Source organism: Calliopsis andreniformis, chromosome 8 (assembly GCF_051401765.1).
Source record: "Calliopsis andreniformis isolate RMS-2024a chromosome 8, iyCalAndr_principal, whole genome shotgun sequence".
Classification (NCBI taxonomy): domain Eukaryota; kingdom Metazoa; phylum Arthropoda; class Insecta; order Hymenoptera; family Andrenidae; genus Calliopsis; species Calliopsis andreniformis.
Genome location: NC_135069.1, coordinates 4,442,464 through 4,459,335, shown reverse-complemented (window position 1 = coordinate 4,459,335; position 16,872 = coordinate 4,442,464). Strand labels below are relative to the sequence as shown.

General features: G+C 30.6%; 5 protein-coding genes across 9 annotated transcripts; 3 read left to right on the top strand and 2 right to left on the bottom strand.

Moving 5' to 3' along the window:
• Positions 1 to 4,087: 4,087 nt before the first annotated feature.
• On the top strand, positions 4,088 to 4,963 carry LOC143182332 (vacuolar ATPase assembly protein VMA22). 2 transcript variants are annotated; one of them, XM_076383285.1, is made up of 2 exons: positions 4,088 to 4,336; positions 4,431 to 4,963. In XM_076383285.1, the coding sequence occupies exon 2, from the start codon at positions 4,457 to 4,459 to the stop codon at positions 4,958 to 4,960; it is 504 nt and encodes a 167-aa protein (XP_076239400.1). In that variant the 5' UTR covers positions 4,088 to 4,336; positions 4,431 to 4,456; the 3' UTR covers positions 4,961 to 4,963. The 2 variants fall into 2 exon arrangements, with proteins under 2 accessions (XP_076239400.1, XP_076239399.1); XM_076383284.1 differs by having other exon boundaries at positions 4,091 to 4,318.
• Positions 4,964 to 5,652: 689 nt separating this feature from the next.
• Positions 5,653 to 9,356, top strand: Mcm2 (DNA replication licensing factor Mcm2). Its single transcript, XM_076382913.1, has 14 exons — positions 5,653 to 5,786; positions 5,858 to 6,021; positions 6,094 to 6,176; positions 6,240 to 6,422; positions 6,503 to 6,714; positions 6,790 to 6,982; positions 7,058 to 7,261; positions 7,335 to 7,566; positions 7,647 to 7,897; positions 7,957 to 8,121; positions 8,195 to 8,494; positions 8,568 to 8,750; positions 8,816 to 8,971; positions 9,046 to 9,356. Exons 1-14 carry the CDS (start codon positions 5,653 to 5,655, stop codon positions 9,172 to 9,174), a joined length of 2,589 nt encoding a protein of 862 aa, XP_076239028.1. The 3' UTR covers positions 9,175 to 9,356.
• Positions 9,357 to 9,475: 119 nt separating this feature from the next.
• On the bottom strand, positions 9,476 to 10,599 carry LOC143182130 (uncharacterized). 3 transcript variants are annotated; one of them, XM_076382915.1, is made up of 3 exons: positions 10,377 to 10,599; positions 10,083 to 10,232; positions 9,476 to 10,001 (listed from the first exon to the last, which is right to left on the bottom strand). In XM_076382915.1, exons 1-3 carry the CDS (start codon positions 10,409 to 10,411, stop codon positions 9,761 to 9,763), a joined length of 426 nt encoding a protein of 141 aa, XP_076239030.1. In that variant the 5' UTR covers positions 10,412 to 10,599; the 3' UTR covers positions 9,476 to 9,760. The 3 variants fall into 3 exon arrangements, with proteins under 3 accessions (XP_076239030.1, XP_076239032.1, XP_076239031.1); XM_076382917.1 differs by having other exon boundaries at positions 10,083 to 10,216; positions 10,377 to 10,598; XM_076382916.1 differs by having other exon boundaries at positions 10,364 to 10,597.
• A 139-nt stretch (positions 10,600 to 10,738) lies between these two features.
• LOC143182050 (uncharacterized) lies at positions 10,739 to 12,580 on the top strand. The gene is made up of 9 exons (XM_076382793.1): positions 10,739 to 10,746; positions 10,861 to 11,023; positions 11,101 to 11,444; positions 11,552 to 11,857; positions 11,903 to 11,963; positions 12,008 to 12,054; positions 12,159 to 12,299; positions 12,373 to 12,466; positions 12,518 to 12,580. Exons 1-9 carry the CDS (start codon positions 10,739 to 10,741, stop codon positions 12,578 to 12,580), a joined length of 1,227 nt encoding a protein of 408 aa, XP_076238908.1.
• Positions 12,581 to 14,273: 1,693 nt separating this feature from the next.
• On the bottom strand, positions 14,274 to 16,829 carry LOC143182451 (leucine-rich repeat protein soc-2 homolog). 2 transcript variants are annotated; one of them, XM_076383442.1, is made up of 2 exons: positions 16,772 to 16,829; positions 14,274 to 16,658 (listed from the first exon to the last, which is right to left on the bottom strand). In XM_076383442.1, exon 2 carries the CDS (start codon positions 16,609 to 16,611, stop codon positions 14,890 to 14,892), a length of 1,722 nt encoding a protein of 573 aa, XP_076239557.1. In that variant the 5' UTR covers positions 16,612 to 16,658; positions 16,772 to 16,829; the 3' UTR covers positions 14,274 to 14,889. The 2 variants fall into 2 exon arrangements, with proteins under 2 accessions (XP_076239557.1, XP_076239558.1); XM_076383443.1 differs by having other exon boundaries at positions 14,274 to 16,653; positions 16,772 to 16,795.
• Positions 16,830 to 16,872: the final 43 nt, after the last annotated feature.

Below are 16,872 nucleotides of genomic sequence, written 5' to 3'. Positions count from 1 at the left end.
TGCTCGCAAAACAAATATAAATACAACCAGTCACCCGTGCCGCTTCGGACCTTTGCGTCCTACGACATGAATGAGTGACTGGAGGAACTATAAACATGCGTTACCTTAACACCCACGGGATGAAGGCAGCACGACGAATTACCCAGGGGGTGTCTGCTGGGCCTGAAATTAAACAAATGGAAGATATTAGAAAATCAATTCAAATTCCCAGATGTGTTCAAATATTCAAACTTTCAAATGTTCAAACTTTCAAATATTCAACTTAAATTTCATTAAAAATTCTAACAAAATAAAATAACACTTACATTATTCTTCGCGTTCCGACGCCTGAACTCGCGAACACTGGAACTCTTCAGTGTTGATATTCACCTTCGCTGACTCTAATTACCGATATATCGTACACACAATAAAAAAAAGACAAAAATAAATAACTACCAGCGCGTCCGAAAATATTAACCGGCGAACAAACTCTGACTCTAGTCGCGGCATTAGAGCTTCGCGGAGCTCTGGAATCATTCATAATACGCAAAAACACAGAGTCTAATATCGCGTGTGTTTACTCTACAATCTACAACGGACACTACGTGGGCCAACTTGCCCTCTACCACAACAAAATATCGCAGCAACACTGACTCTACGACCGCATTGCGCGCGGTTAAAAACATTCTCTGAAAAGACGTTTCATTAGTACAGGAACGTGAGGAATGTTTTGGTTTCCAAAATAGACCTCGATTTCCCCAATACATAACATTGTTTATCATGTTCAAAGTTAGTCTAGGAAATACTGCTTAAGAGTGGAAAATGTTTCAACGGTATTTAATAATTGTACAACATTAAATAAGGCATTGAAACTGTAAATATGTTTACAAAATAATCGAATTTTATGCAGTAACTAGTTTTGAATTTTGAAAAACTATTTGTATACTCTAAAAATGTATTGTCTTTTCAATAATTTGTATTCAGATTATAAGTAATTAAAACTATATGTATATAGATTCTATGTTTCTATCAAATTTGTATAAAAAAGACTGTATAGAAAAATAGTTTCAATAGCTTCATAATAATAGAATAATAAAAACATTAATAAACAAGTTATTTTTGCATAAATCATACTAAAATATGTATGAACGTCTGTAAAATACGTTGAAATATAAATAATTTAAAAATTCTATGGATAGTCATTTTGTATCATCAAATCTAAACAAAACTCAAACTGTTCGATATGTAAAAAATATGTTTCAATCTTTCCTTATTTCATCTCAGCATTAAACAATTATTAAAACCCGTATAAATGTTTACAACAAATGACAATTCAATAAAAACACATATAAAACACATATAAATCCATCAATAATAAAATAGATATACGTAAATGTTACCATTCCTTTCTTTCCACAAATTCAAACTTTACCAATTCTCAAGTCAATTCCTTTAAATTAAAAATGTCATGGCGTAACGTATTTGGCGCCTCTTATGCTTTAGAATCTGTAACAGAAATAAAGACGAATTAGAAGATTATAATCGTATAAATTTAAATAAATACGAATATATTGCGAAAAAATAACAATTGAACCCAAAATATATTGTGAAACATTCAAATTTAATGTAGAAATTGTTAATTAATAGAACACGAAAAGTCGCGGAAATCATTCACATTTTATCTTGAAATATTACATACAATACTAATAAAAACTGTATTAAAGTTATATAAAAGTAATAATAGGATGTAAATGCGACTGTTGATAGTGTTGACAAAGATTTTAATTAGATATTTAATGACACTTACCCTGATATTCACGAGACCTCGAAAGCACGTCTGAACTTGACTATTTCCAGGGAAGGAATGTGGACCCCGGAGCACTGACGCTTTAACTTGGGGAACCAACGACAGGTGGCGCACTAGCTCAGCGTTTCTTTGAACTAAGAGTGTCATGGCGTAGCATATTTGGCGCGCCTTTTGCTTTTAGCCTCTACCAAAAATTTGCAATAGAAATAGACAAATTAGACGACTCGAAACGTATAAACTTGAATAAATATGAATATATCACGAAAAAAATAACGACTGAACCAGAAATGTATTGTAAAATATTCAAATTCGATGTAGAAATTGTTTGTTAATAGATCGCGAAAAGCCGCGGAAACCAGCTACACTTTTTTTTTAAATATTACATACAATACTAATACAAACTGTGTTAAAATTATATAAAAGTAATGATAGGATGTAAATGAGAATGTTAATAGTGTTGACAAAGATTTTAATTAGATATTTAATGACACTTACCCTGATATTCACGAGACCTCGAAAGCACGTCTGAACTTGACTATTTCCAGGGAAGGAATGTGGACCCCGGAGCACTGACGCTTTAACTTGGGGGACCAACGACAGGTGGCGCACTAGCTCAGCGTTTCTTTGATCTAAGAGTGTCATGGCGTAGCATATTTGGCGCGTCTTTTACTTTGGGCTACCAAAAATCTGCAACAGAAATAAAGACAAACCAGAAGATTAAAAACATGTAAATTTTAATAAATTTGAATATATTACACGAAAAGTAGTGATTGAACTCGAAATATATTGTAAAATATTCAAATTCGATGTAGAAATTGTTTGTTAATAGATCGCGAAAAGCCGCGGAAACCAGCTACACTTTTTTTTTAAATATTACATACAATACTAATACAAACTGTGTTAAAATTATATAAAAGTAATGATAGGATGTAAATGAGACTGTTAATAGTGTTGACAAAGATTTTAATTAGATATTTAATGACACTTACCCTGATATTCACGAGACCTCGAAAGCACGTCCGAACTCGACTATTTCCAGGGAAGGAATGTGGACCCCGGAGCACTGACGCTTTAACTTAGGGGGACCAACGATAGGCGGCGCATTAGCTCAGCGTTACTTTGAACTAAGAGTGTCATGGCGTAGCATATTTGGCGCGTCTTTTACTTTGGGCTACCAAAAATCTGCAACAGAAATAAAGACAAACCAGAAGATTAAAAACATGTGAATTTCAATAAATTTGAATATATTACAAGAAAAGTAATGATTGAACTCGAAATATATTGTAAAATATTAAAATTCGATGTAGAAATTTTTAATTAATAAGTCGCGAAAAGCAGCGTTAGCTGATTACACTTTTTCTTGAAATATTACACATAATTCTGATAAAAGCTCTGATAACATTATATAAAAGTAATAATAGAACGTAAATAAGATTGTTAATAGTGTTGGCAAAGATTTTAATTAGATATTTATGGATACTCACTCAAATATTCATGAAGCCTCGATAGCACGTCTGAACTCGACTATTTTCAAAGAAGGAATGTGGACCCCGGAGAATTCATGCTTTAACGTAGGTGAACAAAGATAGGTGGCGGTAGCGAATGACATTTCTACTGAGCGCGGTTCATAGAAATTTTGATTTATAATAAAATACTTCAATTTCATTTTTTATTATTAAGCTTGAACTATGGTAAGTCTTTGAATACACCTTAAATTAATTTCCCAATTCTTTGCTCTGTCGCAAGGTAGCAACTATCATTTAGCCACCCATTTTAAATTTAACGCTATCCAATGTTGGAAAATTAATTATTTATTAATTTACCGATAATATGACGATGCAGAATCATTATAGGGATTCTACACATCATTATACAATGATTAAAATTGTTAGAAATTGATTATTTATTGTAAAAATTACATTTACAAGTTAACTAAAATGAAAACGATACTGGTGCCGCCATCTAGCGGCAATGCGCGGAACTAATATTAGTTTCGAACTCTGCCGCTAGATGGCGGCACCAGTGTCTTTTTTATTTTAGTTAACTTGTAAATATAATTTTTACAATAAATAATCAATTTCTAACAATTTTAATTATTGTATAATGATGTGTAGAATCCCTATAATGACACTACATCATTATATTGCCTGTAAATTAAGAAAGTAAACGAATTTTACTCTATGAAATGTACTGCTAAATAGAACACAAATCATTTTTTTTAAACACTTTTACAGCAATAAATGATCTCTCTGCTTATCATAATAGCATAAAAAATTGCAGTCTCTATAGTAAATATACAAACGAACAAATCACAGTTGATCATGTAAAATTATCAATTGCTGCTATGTTCAGACTGAGTCATATATGAAATTTCTCTGTGCATGTGTACATCGAAAACAAATCGTACTGCTATGAAAAATAAAGGATGTACTTACTGTAGAGAACATAACAATAATAATTTGCAGAGGCAGCAACCTTTATTAATATTTGAAAACAACCATCTGTAGAAACAAAATAATAGTAACATTCAATGTATGTATACAAAAAGGTGTAAGTTTTATAGACAATTGAATCTGCATCACAGTCAGTGCATCAGTAATAATGTTTATAAAGATACTATACATTTTTTATGTATATATTTCAGATACTTGACCAAGATTAGCGTACAAAATGCATGAAAGTATAGATGACATATGCAAAGCAATTGATGAAAATCTGTTACGTAATTTAGAATTAATGGAAGAAAAAATTAGTATCAATTGTCAGATAGAAAATATATTGAAAGATGGTCATATAGAACTAGCCAAGGCCAAATATATACGAGGCAAAGAAAATATCAGCATCTTACAGGTTCCTGAAGATGAAGAAAAAGTGTCCAGTCTGTTTGAATTGGAAACAAAGTTGACAGAGGAAACTGGGAAAATAATCCCAAATTTTGATATAAGTTTGAAGCAGTTAGATAAAGATAGTGGTGAGATTCAAGATCCTATAAAATGGTTTGGTGTGCTGGTGCCTCAAAGTTTAAGAATTGCTCAAAAACGTTTCCAGGAATCTTTGTATCTTGTTGTAAGGGCAGCAAATGTACAAGCAGAAATTGCTTCTGTATTAGACAAATTACAATCATTGTATTTCTTAAAGAATGCTTCTTGTTCAATAGATGCTAACACAGAATAAGAATCATTGCTTCTTAAATTTATTTATCCTCTCATATTTCCTTTTTTATATCACATCTAAATGTATTCATTATATAAAAAAATACTTTAGGAACTAGATTTTTCAAATTTGTACAATTTATTCCTATGTTAAATCGATAAATATATTATGAAACTAATTAACCTTCGAATTAATAAAAATTAAATAACTGCGAACGTGTGTTATGAATCAATCAGATAACCAATGATTTTCATTTATTTCTCATAAAGAAAAGTTGTGATTGGACGTTCACAGTTCTTTGTGAGAATCCAAGGAATCATTGCTGTGACCATAGGTGTCATCAAGATCTACAAGAAATTCCCGCCAATTCCTTCTTTTTGGTTTAAGCGTGGCCGAGTATAAATAAGAGAAGAATACATTATACTTACGATTTTGTTTACGCATTTTTGTTTTGTTATTGTTACACTTCGTTTTTGTTGACATAAACACAATGGTAAGATATGCAAACTAAGATTGTGTATAACATTTAAAGTATGATGCATGTGTCCCAAAATAAAACCTTTTCAATGCAATACTTTATCATATGCATAATACATTTAACAAGCATTTTTCTTTAATTTTGTTATGCTTATGCAATTTTCTACATTATTTTATACACCTCTTAGGAACCTAGTAGTTCTCCAGTACGCTCTGAAAGGCATCCTTCAGAGGCAATGACATCTCCTGCACCAGAGATAGATGAACCATTTGAAGATGAATCTGAATTACTTGGCAATGATAATGACAATATTAATGCAGAGCAAGAGGAAGAAGAAGGAGAAGAGCTGTTTGGTGATAATATGGAAAAGTAAAATCTTTTTCTGCTAAATTATAAAACAGTAGAATATACCTAAGACTAAATATTTTTGAATATTTCAGTGATTATCGTGCCATGCCAGCTTTGGACAGATATGATCCAGATGTGGTTGATGATGAAGTATACTCCGAAATGTCTCAAGGAGAACGTGCAGCTGCTGAAGCAGCTATGCGTAAGAGGGATAGAGCAGCAGGGATTATCAGAGATGACAGATATTTACTTTATGGTATACTCTATTTTTAATGAAATCAATGTATTTTTTGAAACAAATTATATCATATGCCTCTACATGTGTTAGATGAAAGTGATGAAGAAGAAGTACATGCACGCAAAAGACGTATGGCTGAGAAAGCTGCAACAGGTGAACTGGCAGATGTAGAAGTGAGTATCTTATTTCATTTTTTAATTTATTATGTGACATATAACAATGCTGTTTTATTGCAGATGATTGAATCTATTGAAAACTTGGAAGACACTAAAGGGTATTCTATTAAAGAATGGGTGTCTATGCTAGGGCCCAGGACAGAGATTTCAAACCGTTTTAAAAGCTTCTTACGTACTCACACTAATTCTAAAGGTCAATATATGTACAAAGAACGAATTCGTCACATGTGTGAAAGTAATCAGGTAATCTATCTTTCCTTGGCAATTATAATTAACAATGACAATATTAGATCTAACAAAATTCTCATCTCATTTTTTAACAGTCTAGCTTCGTTGTGGAATTCCCTATTCTTGCCAGTAAAGAACATGTTCTGGCTTATTTTTTGCCAGAAGCCCCATTCCAAATGTTGGAAATATTTGATGAAGTAGCAAAAGAATTGGTATTGACAATATTTCCAAGTTATGAAAGAGTTACAAGTGAAATTCATGTCAGGATATCAGAATTACCTTTAATAGAAGAAATACGAACATTTAGGTAATAAATAACACTGCATTGAATGCAACATTTAATAATGTAATAAATAATAACAAACATGATCATAAATGTTAGGAAATTACATCTGAATCAATTGGTGCGTACTCTGGGAGTTGTTACTACAACGACGGGAGTATTGCCGCAATTGTCAGTCGTAAAATACGATTGTACGAAGTGTGGATATGTTCTTGGACCTTTCACACAAAATCAGAACACCGAAGTTAAGCCAGGATCTTGTCCTGAGTGTCAAAGTGTCGGACCTTTTATGGTACTATCAATTATTAAATCATTTTGGTTCCATGTAGAACTATATCTATTACAATTATATTCACACTAATTATAGATTAATATGGAGCAAACAATATATAGAAATTACCAAAAAGTTACGATTCAAGAATCACCAGGTAAAATTTCTGCGGGAAGAATACCTCGTAGCAAAGAATGCATTCTTCTCTCAGATCTTTGCGACCGCTGTAAGCCTGGAGATGAAGTAGATGTTACTGCTATTTACACAAATAGTTATGATGGTTCTTTAAATACGGAACAGGTAACAGAAACATTTATATACAATCATTTTAACAATTTCATATTAATTAATTTGTGTTCATCCCATGCATCAGGGTTTCCCAGTATTTGCAACAGTTTTGTTAGCTAACCATTTGCAAGTAAAAGATTCAAAAGAAATTGTAGAATCATTAACAGAGGAAGATATCTCTAGTATTATTGCTCTGAGTAAAGATCATCGAATTACGGATCGCATTGTTGCTAGCATTGCACCTTCGATTTATGGGCATGAATATACAAAAAGAGCATTGGCGCTGGCAATATTTGGTGGTGAACCGAAAAATCCTGGTATTTAATTTTTCGATATTATTTTTAAAAGACATATTTTATTATGTAATTCAATATTAATTTTATAATTCGATGTCTAGGTAATAAACACAAAGTCAGAGGAGACATTAATGTCTTACTGTGTGGTGATCCAGGAACAGCTAAATCTCAGTTTTTAAAATATGTTGAAAAGATAGCACCTAGGTCAGTATTTACTACAGGCCAAGGAGCTTCAGCTGTTGGTTTGACAGCTTTCGTAAGAAAATCGCCGCAAACGCGTGAATGGACTTTAGAAGCTGGTGCTTTGGTACTTGCTGATCATGGAATTTGTCTCATTGACGAGTTTGATAAGGTAAATACACAATTTCTATTCAGTATTTGCAATGAGTAGCATGGTTATTGTATTTCCAGATGAATGATCAAGATAGAACGTCTATTCACGAAGCTATGGAACAACAAAGTATTTCTATTTCGAAAGTAGGCATTGTCACGTCATTGAACGCTAGATGTTCAGTGATTGCCGCGTCTAATCCTATTGGTGGAAGATACGATGCTAGTCTCACATTTTCGGAGAATGTAAGGCACTACATTTAAGTGAAATTAATGAAACTATGGTAGACAATACTTATATTCGAACTATTACATTCAGGTGGATCTGTCGGAACCAATTTTATCACGTTTCGATATTCTCTGTGTGGTTAAAGACGAAATAGATCCTATGCAAGATCGGCACTTAGCTAAGTTTGTTGTCAATTCTCATATTAGACATCATCCAACTAATGCAGAAAAAATTACGCCTACAGAAGACAATGCAAATGACATATCTATTCCGCAAGACCTTTTAAAAAAATACATTGTTTATTCACGACAAAATATTCACCCTAAATTAACAAATATTGATCAAGATAAAGTGGCGAAATTGTACAGTCAGTTAAGGCAAGAAAGTTTGGTAAGTAAAAATATGTAAGTTGTAATGAATTTTATTTTTATAATTATATAATCTTTATTTTAATCACTTTCAGGCTACTGGAAGTTTACCAATTACGGTACGACATATAGAAAGTATTATTCGTATGGCTGAAGCAAGTGCCAAAATGCATCTACGCGATCACGTCCAAGAAAATGATATTAATCTCGCTATTAGAATGATGCTTGAAAGCTTTATAGAAACGCAGAAGTACTCAGTAATGAAAAGCATGCGCCAGGTAAATATAATAAGTATAATAAATATTATTGAAACTATATTAACAAGTTTTGTTTTCTTTTAAAGACGTTCCAGAAATATCTATCATTTAAAAAAGATCACAGTGAGCTTTTGTATTATATACTTAGGCAAGTAACATTGGATACCTTAGCATTCCAAAAAGCTTTCCACGGAAACCGCATCACTACAATCGAAATCTCAGAAAAAGATCTATTAGATCGGGTATGGATGGTCTTTTTTTTAATTTTCTTTATAATAAAACTATAATTATTATATTTATGTTGCCCTTTTTCCAGGCTAAACAAATCGATATTTACAATCTTCAACCATTCTATGAAAGTGATATTTTTAAATCAAATAATTTTGTTTACGATTCAAAGAGGAAAGTAATAGTACAAACACTTCCTGAAAGTATTGATGAGTAATAAGTATCTTAAATAACAGGAATAGCAGTAAGGATTCGCTTATATCGTTAGATTATTTTTTATACGAATAAATTGTATAACGATCTACTTTGGCGTGATTTCAATTAAAAAGCGATTTTTTGTAATAAATTTTGTATATTTATATCTTGTACTCTTGGTTTTATAATAAATGATTCTTATTTTACGTATATTTTGGTACAAAATTAATACTCTTCAAGTTACAAGTTAATTGGTGTACTAAGTAGGTAATGGTAATTCAACTATAAGACATATCATAAAAATTATTATTTATAATATATTTTACACATAAGTACCTTAGTCATGTCAATTTTGTACAATAAAATTATCATGTATGTGTAGATGTGTTTTGTGTGTATGTACATGTATGTATTTATAACATAGGGATCAGTAAAGAATCTCATAAATATTTTTAAAAAATTAATATATCTACTATAAGATTCTCATTTCTTACCTTCAACTCTTCAGATACAATTTTAATGAAAATAGAAACATTATTACTTTACAAAGTGAATAAAGAATATATCGTATAATCACAACATGGTGCTGCTTAATCTTAACACAAACATTATTTTCTATTAGAATTACTACTACTGCTGCTATTACTACTACTACTACTGCTACCGCTGCTGCTACTAGAAACACTGTCACTGGAGTCCGATTCACTGTCTGAAGATGAACTACTGCTGCTACTGTCATTACTGCTGCTAGAACTACTGCTACTAGAATTTGAATCGCTAGAACTGCTGGATTCCTTGCTCATTTTTTTTTGTAAGCGACTCTTTTTGACTTCTTTCTTCTGCTCTTCACTAAAAATGTTTACATTTTCATTGCATTGTTATCGTCCTTCTTAGTCTTTGAATCAATGTTCAAACTTAAATCAAACTTACACACTGGACTCCTCTTGCTTTTTTAAAGCTTTCTTTAACTGTGTTGTACGCGAAGATCTGTGCAAATATTTTCTTTTTCCTTTACATTCATAACTCCAATGTCCTAGCTCCAAACATTTCTGACATCGCATTCCCTGTGGGTATGGATTGCTGAAAATGTGATATAGAAAATACTAGAAGCTACAAACCACTATAAATTACTTCGTATTGTATTTCTTGTTTTTTTATGAAGATTTTTTCATGATTAAAACATGCATCACATACAAAATAAACATATTTACATTTTGTACTAACTTTTTCTTCAACACTTTCAAGCCGTTTGTACTCATGTTACACTTATCTTCATACTTCACGATTATAAAGTAAATTATGATTTATGTCTCAGAATAAAAAAATGTTTACATGCACAAAAGGGTTACTTTTTGATGCTGAAGAAGCTTCGATACATAATACAAACGTATATTACTTTTGAAGATATTTGGTAGGACAGTTAAACATGTTATAACGGAAATAACCAATCAGACCTCACACGTCACATATGCCACTACTAAGTTCAAGAAAAAAATACAAAGTTCTTAAAATTTAGATGTCGAATAAGTTAATTACTTCTTATAGCCATAATTATTTATTCAAACCACAATGAATGTATTACACATATGGTTATGTATAAAATACTAATTTTTCATTAGAAATTATATTCTTTATAAAACACAGGAATTGATAATTCATGGAAAAAACAATGGTTTAATGATAACTGTTATTCGATAACATTTAAAAGAATGATTTCTAGAGATAATGAGGAGAATCAAATGCGTAATTCATCTTTAATTAAGTATATTAGCAAAAATGTAGAGTTAAAAGTTGTAAAGAATGTTTTGAACGCAAATTATGATATGCTTCAGCAGAAGAAAGTAACTTTAAAAAAAGAATATAAAAAATTGGTAATTCCTTTATCAAGTATTTCTTGTTGAAAAATAAATGTATCACATTGAGAATACATTTTTTATGTTATTTGTAGGATAATGTACACTACAGTGTCTGGGCTATAGAAGATAAAATTTGTAATGAAATATGGAATTTTTCTTTAGAACATAATTTTAGTACTTTTGTCGATTGTTATCCGAATATTTCAGAAACAATTAAACCTCACAGATGTAAATACGATACTACAACAGAACATTATATAGAAGATATTGATATAGATAAAAAAAATATACTTCAAGATTTAGAAAATGAAATCGACACTATCAATAATGAGATAGCAATCATACGTAATAACAATGTTCAACAAGAGATAAAAAATACTACGACTTGTTTGGATAATTTGAAGTCTTTTTCAAAAGAGATAACAGACTTGATAAGGTATTTCGATCAATCATAATAAAATAACAAAAATTGTTTGTTGTTGCCTTAGTATATTTTTTCATTATTTATAAAATAAAATTAATATTTATACGTGCAAATTTTAGATTAATAGAAGCTTCGGAAAATTCTCGTAATATTTGTAATATATCTACAAATCAACAATTAAATAATGCAAATACAACTGAGGGATTTGTGAGTGCTAGAAAATTATTCAAAAAATCTAATTTTCCTTCTCGAGCTATATATAACAAGAAATTACAACCTAACTTGACAAAAATGATTGACAATTCAAAAAACGTGTATAACATGTGTTATAATGTTCAAAATATCGTAAAATTCGGAAAATTTGTTATGAAAAAACAAAGTCTTATTTCTGTTAAATTTGAACATAAATTGAAGAAATTAGAATAGTTAATGTTAATATCATGATTACGTTTAATACTGTAATATTGTAGTTTATTTCTATATGTAAATAATATATCAAGAAATAAATTGAAGAGTCAAGAAATGTTTATAGCATGTTCATATATTTAGAAATATACAGCATCCTATATAAGTAGTCATATACATTGAATTACATTAATATTATGATTCTGAAATTATATATGTAATATCGCATTTGATAGACTATTCAACAAGGTTATAATTTTAGAATAGCTATTCACCTTCGATTTTTCATATAAATTTAAACATTTCTCGATCGTTCTATAGTGTGTCACTTATGTATTTTAAAACTGTTGAACAGTTTATCACAACAATTTGTATTGTAGCACTCCTTTTGGCAACTCTTGCATATATTTTAAACTTATTTAATACTTTAAAACGTATTAAACACACATACATATACTGCTGGTGAAACAATTAAAACAATATTTTAATTGCAACAATCTGCAACAAATATACATGTTGCACTGTGCTTGATAAGTTACATACAAGATTATTATTACATATTTATTGCAAAACATAAAAATAGGGAATACAAAGCATTTCAATATGAATTCTACAAATTAATATTGATTGTTTAGGCTTTAAAAAAATGTAATGTTACTTAACTAAAAATAAAATTTCAGTATAGAATTATCAAATTTTGTTTGTGCAACATCGGTCGTTTTTATTTATTGGACAAATTGTAGAGGTTTGAAAGACAAAGTTTAACGTTAATACACATTATATGGTAATCTTTTCTAAACATAATTAATGTAGAAAAATTGCAAATGGACACATAACACATTATACATTTCCATACATTGGTAAATGATTATAGGATAAACATACTTTCTCTTGATTACAATTAAATTTGCTAAGTTCCATTTTATACCTAAAATATTTCAACATTGTTTGAATACTAATAATTTTGCATTTTTTTCATTATTTATGAACACTACATCTTTTAATACTTATAATCTCATTGATTATAACATAACAAATACATAGAAACCATGTTCCTAGTGCACTTATATAGCACTTGTTAAATAAATGACATTTTACAAAACACTAATATAATATCATTTGAAGTCACCATACATGTAGAATAACATTAATTTTTTTATTGCACAGCCATTGCATCATAAAACAATTTATGAATCAAATATCCATCATTAAACTATTACATTGTAAATGAAAAAAAAAAGGAGTAGTATATCAACATTATATCATGAAGTTGTATGTATGCAATAATGTATACATATATATTTAAAAGATCAATATATCCTTGAATATAAATAAAATTTAATCAATCATGAACATAATCTAAAATATGCATATACATACATGCATAGTAAATAACATACAAATTATTTTCCTAATTATAGAAACTTCACTTATGGAACTTAGCAAAAAATAATTTTACAACAATACAATGATAGCATTAAATAAATGTATGCTATGTTTAGCAGCTCCTTCATCAGATGAGAAATAATAGTAATGTAACTAAAAATTTCAATTGCACTAATTATTAGAATTATAATTTGCTACTCAGTTAAAAAACATATTCTGTGTAACCCACAACTGTTTTTAGAGGCATACATTTTTATGTATTTTATAATTGCCACTGATTATTGCAACCTATGTAAAATATGTTTGCAAATGTAAAAACTTCTAATATAACATAGTAATATTATTATATATACTTTTTTCATAGTACACAATTTTTTTTTGTAATTATTAAGGGTGCCTTAATATAAAATTGTTTGCGCTTAATCTTACAAATAAAAAAATAATACATCATTCATTACATTCTGCTAAATTATATAAGTAGTTATTTTTCATATTTTGGAAGAGCAGCTTTTTAAAAATTTCTTACAATTGAAGCTTCCTGTATGTCTACTAATTTGACATGTTATAAAATAATTAATGATACACAAACTTCATACTATAATACAGTACCAATTTATCATTATATATTGTTTAAATTTTGTCAGCAAAACATTTTATTTATATGGCAATGAATAGCAATAATTAAAATACAAATTCATTGATGCCGATTCTTAATTTTATATTTCCAGTAATTGAATAATGTTATCTCACTCCTTTATATGTAATATAGTTGTCTAAATAATAGTTATTAATATCTAAGGACAGTATTCTCAGGTATCTCTGTATAACAAATTTGTGAACTTAGTGAATCTGCTGTAGCATATTTAAATGCTAGATATTACTTTCTGAAATTACAAAATAATTATAATGCATATTGTAATGTAAAGTAGTAACAAAGCACATTACATGCAAATTAATATATATTACAGTAATTATTATATCAGTACATTATTAAATAATATACATAAAAAAAAGCAAAATAGATAAATGAAATGTTGTAAACTATATGTGTACTCTATACTAAAAAAAATGTTAATATAATTTATGTTATAGTACCTAAAATATTGTTACGGGTTCTTATCATGATTCCATTCTTTTAGTTTTTTTTTACTGATAGTGTACATCTTTAATTCCAGCAACAAGTTTATAGTACATCTATAAATATTATTACAGTTCTGTAATAAAATTGTAATAAATATATCACTGTATAGAGTTATAGATTGAGATTGTCAGATGTAAGTTATGAAAAAGTCAACAACAAACAGTTTGACATGGAGTCACTCCTAAGAGGATTATAAAAACATATTGTACAATCTGAGTAGTAAAGTCTCTGATTTGTAAAAAGCCCCAATTTACTATTTATGATGTTACATTGAACCCATAACAATATATTCTTTTTTTTTTTATATTAAAAATGTATCGCAGACATATGTTAATTTTATCAGAATACAAATATATGCACATTTTTTATATATCATATATTGATAATCTTCATATTTCTTATTGATGTGAGATCATTATGGAGAATTTAAGTTAATAAATATTCGTATCAAATACCATTTTTTTTCTGTATCACTTTTATTAAGAATCGACATCTAAGTCATACAGCAGAGAATTTCTAATTTTGTTACATGGATCTGTAAGGTCCTTGCATTTTCAAAAATTGAATCACTAAAGAAGGGCCTCCTGCAACTATCTCAGGAGGAATTTGTGAAAGAGGACAATTTTCAATTGACATAATACTGAGATTTGTGCACAGAGCTAATTCAAATGGCAAATTATGTAAGTTTGCATTATCATTTACATACAGTGAATCTAAATTTTCTAATGTACCAATTTCTTCAGGTAGATAGTTCAGATTATTTTCCCCAACACTTAAATATGTTAAATTTGTTAAATGACCAATTGCTCTTGGTAAAGTAGTTACTTGATTAGATTGCAAAATTAACTTCTGTAAATCTCTTAAAAAACCAATTTCATTAGGAAGAGTCTCAATCTTATTCTCTTCAAGATCTAAGACTCTGAGTTTTCGTAAGTTTGCTATAGTGGCAGGAATACGTTTCAACAAATTATTAGAAAGTATTAAAATTTCTAAGCTTTGAAGGCATTGAATGTCATCTGGAATTTTTGTCAGCTGATTTGTACCCAAATTTAATTCTACCATATTCACCCATGTACCAATATCTAATGGCAAAGCAGTCAATTGATTCTCTTTCATATTCAATTTTGTCAAATTCTTTGCCTTAGAAAAAATACCATAAGGTATCTTATCAATCTTGTTATGCTCAAGATTAATAGAATAAACATTTGTAAACTGGGCTGGTCCCCCTGATGGATATGCAGTGAAAGCATTCCTAGACAATGTAATTGTTGTTAAATCAGAGAGGCTTGACAGCAGTCCATCTGGCAATTGAGACACTTGATTCCCTTCCACACTGAATTCATCCATTAACTTACAATTCGCCAATGATTTTGGAATATTCGTTAATCTATTATATCTCAGTCCTAATCTTGTCAAAGATACCAAATTCCCAATAGTATCTGGTATATCCAAAAGCTCATTGTGCTGCAAGTCAAGCGTGGACAGTTGGACACAATTCCCAATTTCTTCAGGCAAATGCTCCAGGTGATTATGGGACACATCAAAGGTTATTAAATTGACCAATTTCCCTATACCAGCAGGGAGTTCCCTGATTTTGTTCTCCCTTAAACTTAACATGGTCAAGTTTGTCAAATTCCTTATGTTGTCACTTACGTATCGGACACGATTGAATCGTAGAAACAAAGTTGTAAGACTGGTCAACTTATAAACAACATCAGGTATCTCACTCAACTTGTTGTGCCTCAAGTCAAGGACCCTCAATGACTTGAGATTCTCCAGCGTATTTGGCAGACTGGTAAGAGAGTTCTCGCTGAGGGCCAACGTTTCCAAGTTCGCCAGGCAGCCTATTTCCGGCGGTAATGTAACGAGCTTGTTACCGTACAGATAAAACTCGACCAAATGCGTCAAGTCTCGCACCGTGCTCGGGAGATTGGTGATGCTCGATTTGCTTAAGTCTAGCCGCTTCACGCATTCGTCTCTGCACCTGATGAACTCCTTGGACACGTCCAAGTCGGCCTGTATCGGTTTCCCTTTCTTCGTAGTTGGTTTTGGCTTATTCGACTCGGGATGCTTGACGGTGACCGTTTTCTTGGTGTCGGGACCAGCGATGGACGCGGACGACAATTTTTTCTCCTTCGTGTGCTCCTTGTTGTCCCGCAGAACGTCCACGTCCTCAGGCATGTCGCCGGCTGTACAGGTGGTTAAACCACAGCCTTCCAGATACTCAGGAATGTCCTGTTCCTTCATGTAGAAGGTCGGAAGACTGTCTTCGAGGTCCTCGCGGTCCCTCTTCACTTCGGACAAACACACCGTTGAAATGTTACCCACACCTGTCCAGTGTTTGTTCAACTTTTTCATAACCTAATCACTACCGCAACTACGATTATTCCCGCGAGTGTATGTTTACCTGCTCTACAACATCATACACTTTTCGAAGATTTTCTGCCTTGTGAGTATTGACATATCGATGTCATAGCCACTGTATGTAGCGCAAACGCGAACGGCTGA

Coding starts and splice junctions, on each gene's coding strand:
- LOC143182332 (XM_076383285.1), top strand. CDS start 4,457: ATGCATGAAAGTATAGATGACATATGCAAAGCAATTGATGAAAATCTG.
- Mcm2 (XM_076382913.1), top strand. CDS start 5,653: ATGACATCTCCTGCACCAGAGATAGATGAACCATTTGAAGATGAATCT. Junction 6,177..6,239: donor GTGAACTGGCAGATGTAGAA/GTGAGTATCTTA, acceptor GTTTTATTGCAG/ATGATTGAATCTATTGAAAA. Junction 8,122..8,194: donor GTCTCACATTTTCGGAGAAT/GTAAGGCACTAC, acceptor TATTACATTCAG/GTGGATCTGTCGGAACCAAT.
- LOC143182130 (XM_076382915.1), bottom strand. CDS start 10,411: ATGAGTACAAACGGCTTGAAAGTGTTGAAGAAAAA. Junction 10,233..10,376: donor TTGAAAGTGTTGAAGAAAAA/GTTAGTACAAAA, acceptor TCACATTTTCAG/CAATCCATACCCACAGGGAA. Junction 10,002..10,082: donor AAGCAAGAGGAGTCCAGTGT/GTAAGTTTGATT, acceptor AAACATTTTTAG/TGAAGAGCAGAAGAAAGAAG.
- LOC143182050 (XM_076382793.1), top strand. Junction 11,445..11,551: donor GAGATAACAGACTTGATAAG/GTATTTCGATCA, acceptor TGCAAATTTTAG/ATTAATAGAAGCTTCGGAAA. Junction 11,964..12,007: donor AGAGTCAAGAAATGTTTATA/GCATGTTCATAT, acceptor CTATATAAGTAG/TCATATACATTGAATTACAT.
- LOC143182451 (XM_076383442.1), bottom strand. CDS start 16,611: ATGAAGGAACAGGACATTCCTGAGTATCTGGAAGGCTGTGGTTTAACC.